The sequence below is a fragment of the Lytechinus variegatus genome, chromosome 9 (genome assembly GCF_018143015.1).
Source record: "Lytechinus variegatus isolate NC3 chromosome 9, Lvar_3.0, whole genome shotgun sequence".
NCBI classification, from domain to species: Eukaryota; Metazoa; Echinodermata; class Echinoidea; order Temnopleuroida; family Toxopneustidae; genus Lytechinus; species Lytechinus variegatus.
The window spans coordinates 5,014,879-5,025,938 of NC_054748.1; the positions used below are offsets into that span (position 1 = coordinate 5,014,879).

An 11,060-nucleotide genomic window follows, 5' to 3' on the forward strand; every position below is an offset into this window, starting at 1 on the left:
ATAATATTCAGAACCTGAATCTTCAGTCTGAAGAATCAGACGCAGCTGATGACCATATTGATCAAAACCTCATAAAAATCTAAATAAATCCGTTAAGGATGAGCTCGGTCGAAACAGCGACTACAGGAGGAACGTGTACAATAACTAGGGGTCCGGCTGCACAGCTGAGAAAAACCTTCCTTCGATGACGTCACAATGATTGACAGGTCGATCGGTCGACCTTTTCGAAAATTATAGTGGGCGTTCCCGTTGAAGTTCATTTCCATGGAATAACTCAACACCGGTTCGTCATACACAGGAACCGATGGCATACTCGTATTTTTCAAGTAAAACTACCTAATAATATGTATCTAGAATAAGGTGGAATTGGTGTCATAGGACCCTTAACCCTAAAAAGACTGGGGGCTGATTCAGCCCCCCCCCCCACGACATTTTTCGCGATAAATCCGCCGCGCGAAATTTTTTGACCGCGTCGCTGCTGACTTTTTACTTTCAAGTCTTGCACAACTTTTGAGACCAAAATTGTGACCCCCGGGTACGCGGTTCCAAAATTACGCAACATTTCGTAAGTGCATGCAGACCCAACATTACTCAAAAACGTGAATTTGTGTACAAATCCAATGCAAATAGTGTTCTTAGCCAATATTCACAAATGCATCATTATTTTTCCGTTTACTGCTTAAAAACAAGATTTTTTTCTTTTTTTATGGTCAAAATAAAGTCCCCGACAATTTCCATTGAAAAAACAATATAAAAGTCGAAAAACAATGAAATACATAAGAAATTCAGAAAACAATAGAATACATAAGAAAATAAATGTGCTTTTGAATTTTTTTAAATCAATTTGATCAGATGCCTATCTAGAGTATGTGAAACAAAAATTAGCATTTCAGGGGCATTAATTTATTAATTAGAGCAAACTTATGATTTTACGCATAAATTAGCATAATTAATGAGACATGAGATTTTTTGCAGAATTTGATGTTATAGTTTTGTAGACAATGCCATGGGTAACGCGTGTGCCAATTTTCGTCACGATCGCGCGATCGACGGCCGAGATCATAAGGGGAGCTGAATCAGCCCCCCCCCCCCCGTCTTCTTAGGCGTTGAAATAGCCCAGTCTATTTAGGGTTAAAGCAATGAAATTACCAGTTACTAAAAACAATCATGTAAACTTGTTTTTCAATCTCATACAAAATAACTAATTTCTTTCATGTCTCTCAAGTGAATATCATTACACATAGGCGATTTACCCAAAGAATGCACTAACACACACACACCATCCCAAAAGTGCCTACCCTTTACACACATACACTTACGAAAATAAAAATTACTGGAAAAAAAAAACAATAATTACGTTTATGCAATATAAAGACTGATGAGAATTCAATTCATGTACACAGTTATATATTACATCGGGATTTTGAAATTGTTCATTAAATTATGAACAGTTTGCGTAAAACTCCAACTTTAAATTACAGGTGGTCTGTTTTAGCGAAATAACTTTGAATATTTTGACTTAGAAAAGCATTTCTCTTTCCGATATCACACAACTCCAGGTATGGATCAATTAACTGATACAGACCTACGTGACGTCACACATAGAGCCAATCTCGACCACACTCAACTGAGACAGTTATTTACCAAACTTCATATCGAAGAAGCTCTTATTAAAGAAGAAGAAGAGAGAAAGGGTGACACGAGCGATCTTCAACTCCAGGCATTCAACATCCTGCGTTCCTGGCGGAAAACAAAAGGCCAAAACGCCACTGGAAGGACGGTTTGTGAAGCTCTTCAGAAGTGTGGATACAGCGAGGCACTAGAACTTTTGGTCAAAAAATGGGATCTGAATTTCCAAGGTAAGCCATGAGTGTGATTATGGACTGTTTAATTTTGTATATGAATTTACGGGCCGTCCTTACAAACTACCTCATCGTGAAATATTTACTTGGTTATTTATATTTTACATATTGTCATATATCCCATCATTCATACTCTATGCTGATGATAAAAATGTACTGTTCAATGATATAGATCTTTCTTGCAAGAACAAGTAAATGATGACCTCTCTAAGCTGCACATGTGGTTTAAGAAAAATTCATTATCTTCAGTGATCGTCATAAACAATATGACACTAATGGGTGTTGCAAGAAACTTGCGATCAATTGCAACTCTATTTTCGTTCCCAAAATCAAGCAATGCCGTGCAATTAATTGCAAATTTGCGATTGATTGCTAATCTGCTTTATAAAAAAGGAGCGTAATCTGACTGGCTAAAGTTAAAAATGATCAAGCAACTGTAAAATTGCAACAGAATATTTGTGATTTATTGCAAATATTTTCTTGCAACACCCCCTAAGAACTTTACATTAGAATTGAATAGTCTCTAGATTCCTACGGTTGAATAAATAAATATATATTTATATATATTTCTTGGTGTAAACATTGATGCAAAGTTAACTAAGAAATTTGACACAAAATATAAAGAGAAGAAATATAAGAGAACATTTGTAATTTATTTCCTGCAGATTAACTTACTTTTTATTACCTGATATAGGAAATTTTGTGTCATATCCACTTTTGCTGAAACTAATTCTGGGGGAGAGATATGTTATAGAACACAAAAACGTGTTCCGCTTTAATTCAATTTTTTTTTGACAAATCGAAAAACATAAATTATCTCGAACCTAAAAAGAACGGTAGCAGTCAAATTGATAAACTACTTTTTTAATTGACCACCCACGCGCATGCGTTTATGCATACGCCTTTCCTTCTTGGTATAAACTAGCTCTAAGTGCATTTAGTCAATAACTGGTCATTTTCTAAAAATAATGATAACATTTATAAAGCGCTTTATACGTTGATTTCTAAGCGCTTTCTAAGAATAAGCTTGGTTTCTTCTTTCAGAAAAGACACCAGACACAAGATCTGAGCTGAACGAGATGTTATTGCAAGCTGGTCTTGAGGTTGATTACTGGGTAGGTATCTTAAAGACCAAACTTGATATTTCCCTTCCACAGCAAATTCAGTACCTAGGTGAGACCGAGCTGAAAGTTCTGAATGATTCTGTTAGACAGGAGTGGGAGAAGAACGCTCTGGAAAGCTTCATCGGTATCAAAATTGAAGCAACGTCCAGTCAGGCAGAAAAAACAGCCAAACCAGATATTTTTGTCAGACTCGCTGAGGCAGGTTTAGATGCCGAATACTGGGCAGAAGTCTTGAAGAAAAAACTTGGAATAACCAAGATGAAGCAATCTGCAAATCTGAAAATAGACGACTTCAACAAGCTGAAGGCGGAAGTCAGGCATGATGGGGAAGAAAGTACACTCAGACATCTGTTTTGTATCCATAACAAAGATAGCGAAGTTTTCATGGGCGAGCGTCAAAAACAATACAAGGAAAAACTAGAACAAACCAAAATTCTCCTACAAGATCTTGTCAAACTCAGGAAGATATACCGTACACAGGAAGATATACATCACACTGATGATACAATGAACCAATTACTGGATCAGTTAAGAGAACTAATGTCAGTTACTAAAGAAGAATGGCTAGAAAAGTATGATAGCAAAGGTCTTGATTGTATAATCAGCGAGATAAGCTCTGACCTTGAGAAAATTGGCAAGTTAAATGAAGGTAGACCAAAGAATAGCGCAGCAGAAATTCTAGAAAATGCTTCAGCAGGGTTAGCCTTGAAGGGTATTCTGGTGGGTGAAGCCTTCCGTGGAGATTTAGTTAAACGGACTGTGCTGAGCACGCCTTCTAATGTGTCATTGAAGAGTCCTTTGATGATAGAAGTCGAGGACGTTGCTACCTTCTCCACCAAAGCACAATCTGATCATTTTCACTGTTCCCTTGATAATATGGGGTACAGCGCTGCAGCTACTATGAAAGGCAGTGGTTGGGGGTTCAAAGCTGAGCCCAAGTTTTCCGAAAAATATGAAAAGGGAGATAAACAAGAATTGGAATCTCACAAACAGTCCCATTTTGAATCAAGGGTAATATACTCTGTTGTTCCCACAGCAGCGTGTCAGCTAAATCTATATAGCTTGAAACTCTCTCAACGTGCTCTGCAAGAACTCAAGGCCATTGATAGGCTTTTGGTAGGAACTGAAAACGTAGAATTAGTGAACAAAAAATGTGAGGACTTCCTTACGGCATATGGGTCACATATCAACGCAGGGGTTCTTCATTTTGGTGGGCTGAACAAATTTGTAGCAACATACACAAGCGAGACCGAAGCCAACAGGGCTAAAACTAAGTGCATGGTTAGAGATGCACTTAGTTCCTACGTTTCAGGCAGCTTTTCCAGCTTCACTGTTGGTGACTTAGTTTTTGCCAATCAAATGAAAACACATGACAGCTTCAAAGATGATTATGAGAAATCAGAGCTTGCAAAAACCACTTTACAATCTTGCAGGAAAGGGGGGCCTGGAGGTGTCAGCGCACTAGCACTTTGGAAGATTGGTCTTGGAACATGCACTAGTTCCTGGGCACTAATAGATAGAGGAATGTCTTTATTTACTGACTTTGTTGGAATCTGGCAGCTTATTCCCAACCACCAGGGTGATTTCCAGGAACCCCTTGAACTTGAATCGTGTTTAAGGGCTGTCTGGGAAAGGATGAGTGGTTACCCTGTATCTAATGACCAAGAACGTTCTTTTATGAAAGGACTTGAAGAAATGGACCTATTAATAGAAAAAATTGCCAAGTGGAATTCTTCTCCAATACTACCAGAAAAATGTATTGAATATCTTCAAGAGATGCTGAAAAAGGTCGATCTGGTGCGGGTAAAGACAGGCACAAACAAATACTGGGAGCACAAGTTATGCACTGAAACAAACATAATCCACTTTCTTGGAAATGTCGTGGAACTGAAAGATATGTTTGCTCCATCGGATGTGACACTGATACGGGTTTTTATGAAGAAGTTGATGAATACTGGTAAATTCGGAGAATTCCCCGGCCAAAAAAAAATCATGGAATGGGCTGAGGCGATAACTGTGGATGTTCCCACTATACTGGCAGAAGTCAATGTCAAGAGCATTCCTGACCTGTTGAAGATTCTGAAGGAAAGATTCATTCCAGTACTGGAAATTGAACACCTAAATAATGCAAAGAAAAACGTCCAGGTAACAGATGATATCAATGCAGGAGCAACAGTTGATTTAGCACTTTGTATTGATCAGCTTCAAAAGAACTTATCGTCATCTGGGGAAGAACATGGAATGTTCTTTCTAAAAGTTGCCCTGTTGACTATTCATTACCATTGGCCTACGAAGAAGTTTGAAATGCTTCTTACAGTGGAGATGCTACATGATTTTGTCAAGTTCATTGAAGTGTCTTGGGAGCAGTTTCTTGTCTACAAAGAGAAAGGAATAGTTCAGCTTGAGGCATTTCTTATCCATACCTTACTGTCTTCTGGTAGTTTTGACGAAAGGGTTGAATCATTAGAAGATAAATTCTCTGAGGCAATTAAAGAATTTAGGCAAGTATTATCAGCCAAATTGAATATGGTCTTGAACAGGTATACCACCCGTTCACCCTTTAATTGGATTGACTTGACCAATATCACCCGTGAACTAGCAAACGGGACCATGTCTGCTTCTAAAGAAAAAGAAGTGACTATCATTGATCTACAAATCATGGCTAACTCTAAAGACAGAGAAACCGTAGTAGATGAAAGATCAGTAGTGAGAACCAGTCCTGGGGTCGAATTACAAAGTGATTTTTCGGGTATCCTAAATATCCTAGGATTGAATGAATACTATCCATCTAAGATATCCCTTTTGGACGCCATTACCATTAGAAGGGTCACTGAGCGAATCAATCTGGTTGATATTCCCTGGATGATTATGCGCAAACTCCTTATGATTGATTTTCATGCAAGAGATCTTGTTTCGTCAGAGGTAAACAAACCATCCAGAGAAGAGATGATTGATGACGAAGGTGACTGTGACTTGGAAGCTCTTGTGAAAATGCAAAGCACTATTTGTGGTGAAAATAAGCCAACGCAGCTAAGCACGTTGGATGTGATTGTGGCAACATTTATATGTTGCGATAACTGTCTAAAGCAAACACTTGCTCAGAAGCTGTTTATCTGCAAACTTGCTATTCCCTTCTTCTACCATATGGGATCAGAAGACAACATTGGAATGTCACTATGGGCACTTAGAACTATAAATGTTCAGTGGCACGACACGGAAAATGGATCTTTGGAGACACCAGTGACTGAAAAACCTTTCCCTGTGGTGTCATTTGTAAGATTAGACAGACCAACACTGTCTAAGTCCAAACTGATTAACGACATTCTTAGGGATGACAGTCATGATACGTTCTTTCATCATGATTGTAGCAATGGTAATGCTGACAGAATGATTTCTGATGGTCTCGTGGAATGTTCCTGGTTCGTAACAACGGGCAAAGAGAAAGAACACCTCCCAGGCACAACAATGCTCCTAAATTTGAGAGGTGATGCCTCATTAATGAAGAAACAGTTGAAGATTCTTCAGGAAATATCATCTGTGTTGTTTGTTATAGCTAATGCTCAAGACCTGACAAAACCCTCAAACGTTGAGACATGCCAACAGATTTTGCTGAATGGTGGAAAAGTCATCCTCCTTTTGATGATGCATAAAGATAACAAACAGTTCCTCCAAGAAATACGAGCATGTCATGAGGCAGTTGGGAGGGATATTCTGAAAGGGGTCCCTATTATTTCATCCAACACCCTGAAAGGAGCCCAGAAAAATGCAAGTGAGCTTAAGAGCGAAGCTAGAGGAAAGCTGACAGTGGCTCTTGCTGGGTCTCCTGGTATATTGATGGAAGAATGTGCTAAACGCGCATCAAAAATTGGGATCATCATAGATGAGTATGATGATCAAGCCTGCACCAAAGGTAAGGATCTTGCAAAAGAGGTTGCAAGTCATATGAAAGGTAACGACATTGATAAATATAAAGGCCTCTTACTTCCGTTGCAAGGTACGGAATGGGTTGATTACTGTAGGCTGCTAAAAAGGCAGCACAGATCAAGTGGGAAGGGGTCGCAGTCATATCAACAGGATATGGACCGTCTTCGTAAAAAACAAGTGCAAATATGCAACGAACTTACTCCTTTCATCAAAGAATTTATGTCAAATCTCCAAAAGCAGGAAAATGTGGTTATGTATTTCCTTAAGTGGATGAACCTCTTCTTAGATGAAAAATCGAGAGGCAACCTGCCAGGTCTTCGCAAGCAGTACCACATGGTATGGACAGAGTATCAGAAGTGCAAGAAGGAAGAAGACGATGGAAAATTGAGAAGCTTGAAATCCCAAATGGACGAGCAAGAAAACCGACTTTCCAGTGCATCGCTTGGACTAGAAAATCTTTTCAGAGAACTCGGGCAGATTTACGAAGCGGTGACGGCGAGTGGAAAGGTAAACCATGACACTAAAACAGCTGTCGAGTATCTACCTGTAAGAGCTGCTGAACTGCTGTTAAAAGGAATCCCCTTAGAGTTGGTGGATGGAGACGCGTCAAGCGTCCCTATTGTATGGGTACGCGCAGTACTAAGTAAGCTTGGAGATATTCTTGGCGAAAAAAGGCTCTTTGTTCTCTCTGTCTTGGGTATCCAGAGCTCAGGGAAATCTACACTTCTCAACACTATGTTTGGGTTGCAGTTTGCTGTCAGTGCAGGTAGATGCACCAGGGGAGCATACATGCAACTCATCCCAGTCGATGGAGCCGCTAATCTGCCTTTTGATTACGTGGCCGTTGTAGATACGGAGGGACTTCGGGCACCAGAGCTAGGACAGCTTAAGTACGAGCATGATAATGAACTTGCTACCCTCGTAATTGGTATGGGAGACGTAACCATGATTAACGTCAAAGGAGAAAACACAGCCGAAATAAAAGATATTCTTCAGATTGCAGTGCATGCATTTCTCAGGATGAATCTTGTCAGGAAAAACATTCGAGACAACCGAACCTGCATCTTTGTTCATCAGAATGTCCCGGCAGCTAATGCAGAAGATATGATGATGCACGGATGCCAAAAACTACAGGAAAACTTGGATGAGATGGCAAAAGAAGCCGCCTTAAGTGAGAACATTGCAGACATTAAGAGTTTCTCCCAGATTATCAACTTTGATGTCCAAAAACACGTCTGGTATTTTTCTGATCTGTGGCATGGTAATCCACCCATGGCTCCTTCAAATCCTGGCTACAGTGAAAAGGTAGATTTAGTCCGAGTTAATCTTTTGGGAGAGATTGCAAATGGACAGACATTTCTGACTGCTCCGGAACTCTCAATTCGCATCGCTGATCTATGGAACGGGGTTCTTGCTGATGACTTTGTATTTAGCTTCCGCAACAGCCTTGAAGTGAAAGCCTACAACAGCTTGCAGTCCCAATACTACACTTTAGAATGGGAGTTAGAAAACGAATTGAAATCTTGGTCACACGCTGCAGAAATCACACTGAGGAGATGTGAAACTATTGAAAGCCTAGAGGAATCTTACCGATCCCTCAATTTCGAAATCTTGAAAGTTCTGACTGAAAAGGCTGAGGAACTAAAAAAACGTCTTAATGATTACTTTGAGAACGGTGACTTGCAGGATATAATTGTCCAGTGGCGAGAGTCTAAGCTGAATCAAATGAACTTTGCGGTTGACCAGCATCTAAGTGAGGGTAAGGCAGATCTACTTTCAGTCAAAGAGGCACGCCGAGTAGAAATCTTGCAAGATAAAAAGTGGTCAGAGCATGAATCATATATCATGAGCAAAGCAGTTGACCTTGCAGACAAACTGAAAGGAAAACAAGTAACTGATACTGAACTGCAAAAACAGTTTGATTCCATGTGGGCGTCAATAGTGCACGAGCTTGCCACAAAGACAGCTGACAAGGAACTGAGAATGGATCATGTGATGAAGGAAATTCTTCATAAGAGATTCAATACCCATGAATGTCTTCTTAACTCGGAGCTGCAGCGTCACCCTCTGGATATTCCATTTGAGCATACATCGTTGGAAAAGAGTGTGACAATAGATTTTGTGGGCACAAAACACATTAGTTTGGAAATAAGCTACGTTAAGAAGTACTTCACTGGTGCCAGTGGCCCAGAGGGGGATGCAAGAAATAAGACATTGGCACAGACAAGCCGCATCCTAACAATGATAAGCACATATGTAAAAGGCCTTCCGAAACACGACGTAAAATTCCAAAAATACTATGCGACGGATGTCATACAAAAGATAGTGGAGGGAATCGATATTCACGATCAGAAAGCACAGGCGTGTACAGGCGGCAAGTTCAAGATTCGTCCTGAATATATTGTTAAACTTGCAGTTCATGTGAGCCGTTACTGTGTCCAGGTGTTCAACTCGATGCAATCAGAGTATAACAAAAGACATGGTGTGAAGGCAAAGCTACAAAACTACAGGAACACCGCCTGGAGTCTTTTCAAGAATAAGGTAAAACAGAGCACTGAAGAAGTCATGGCAGGTGACCTACTATGCACACAGCTGAAGGGAATTGTTAATGATGCTGTAAAGAAGGCTGTTCCACGAAAATGCACGGATGAAGTTCTCAGGGACTTTCAGATGACAAAGTACTACCTAATGATAAAAATAATGGACGACCTGGCTGAGAAAGGAAACTTCCAGAACTACAAATCGTACATCCGCAATGCCAAAGACTTTGCTTTAAAATGGATCACCCATTACACAAATGAGAAGATGTTTTCGAAACAAAGTGCAAATGGAATGTCCAGATATGAAGAAATAACAAAGATCCATATTATCAAAATCATGGAATGTATCATCAATAGTGTTCATCATGCAACAGATGAGGTCAGGGGAAAGAGTGGTGTAAGGATGATCCATTGGATCAGAACATTCTGTCAAAGGGTCTCTGATGAAATAGCAGTACCTTACAGGACTCTGACTTTAGTGAGAGGTCGATCAGTGGCGGATTTCAACAATCTTGAAAGGATACTTTTAAAACAGCTGGGTATTATAAAGGCTGATCTGGAGGGGGAATTTTCCCTACAAACAGCAGACTCTGTTGAATGGGATGAGGCATCTCCACCACAGCAAATTCTAGACAAGTTATGGGGCTGTCCTGAACAGTGTCCGTTCTGTAAAGAGCCATGTGCAGATACTACACCTGACCATTATGAAAGGAATGAGCGAAGTCACATGTGTGTACAGCACAGACCACAGGGAATTGGAGGATTGCGATGGGAAAGGGACGGTAAAATCGATGGGGTGAGTTATAAAGAGGGGCAGCTGGTGCATGAAACATGCAACTATGACGTACAACGGAATACCGTAGCATTTAAATGCTCTGTTGGTAACTACAAATGTAGGAAATCTGGAAAATGTTCAACAACTGGCGACGAATCCGTGGGTCACAATTTTAAAGAATACAAGACTTACATACCCGACTGGGACATAGCTCCTAAACCCACCAACGATGTGTCCAAATACTGGGCGTGGTTTATGGCAAAATACCAGCACCAACTAAAGGATATGCATAGCGCAGAATTACCTGATATACCGGAAGGTTGGACGAAAATAACAAAGGCGGAGGCCTTGGCTGACCTGCGCGAAGTCCACCATTAGGAATTAATCGTGGTTCTTTCAGCTCTTCTCGTACAGGTTTCAAGAATAGTTTAAATTTTTGAGATTTAGTTTTATTGAAGGGGCTCTTCAAGTTGATTTTAAATTGAGCAAGACACGAGCGAGCCCTCAAAATTCGAGGGAGGATGAGACTAAGAAATCCTAGCTTTCTGTTATGCATGAAAAGTTCTCAGTTATAGCGATTCGATGCAGAAAAAGAACCAGTGTTAACTTCTAAACAGAGTTCAGTACTCACATGACCCTTAATGGCAGCCCTTCAAAGAGTGGAAATGACGGCATTTCCGTTGAAGATGAGGCTCCCAAGTACAAATCGAGAAATATTGCCTCGTGACAGCAGCTATGGAATTTCTCCAACGGGAGTTTCTATTCAGTCCCTGAATCATAAACTGGACAACCGGTGCAGGAATGCCATTTTACCAATGCTGTGACTGTAGTGCTT

The 11,060-nt window shown here is 40.2% G+C and overlaps 1 protein-coding gene across 1 annotated transcript; it reads left to right on the forward strand.

Moving 5' to 3' along the window:
- Nucleotides 1-1,561: 1,561 nt before the first annotated feature.
- Nucleotides 1,562-10,603, forward strand: LOC121421231 (interferon-induced very large GTPase 1-like). Its single transcript, XM_041615894.1, has 2 exons — nucleotides 1,562-1,859; nucleotides 2,907-10,603. Exons 1-2 carry the CDS (start codon nucleotides 1,562-1,564, stop codon nucleotides 10,601-10,603), a joined length of 7,995 nt encoding a protein of 2,664 aa, XP_041471828.1.
- The last annotated feature ends 457 nt before the right edge of the window (nucleotides 10,604-11,060 follow it).

Bases quoted from the DNA above. Each gene is read 5' to 3' on its own strand.
- LOC121421231 (XM_041615894.1), top strand. From the start codon at position 1,562: ATGGATCAATTAACTGATACAGACCTACGTGACGTCACACATAGAGCC. The intron at 1,860-2,906 runs GTAAGCCATGAG...TTCTTCTTTCAG, and splicing joins ATGGGATCTGAATTTCCAAG to AAAAGACACCAGACACAAGA.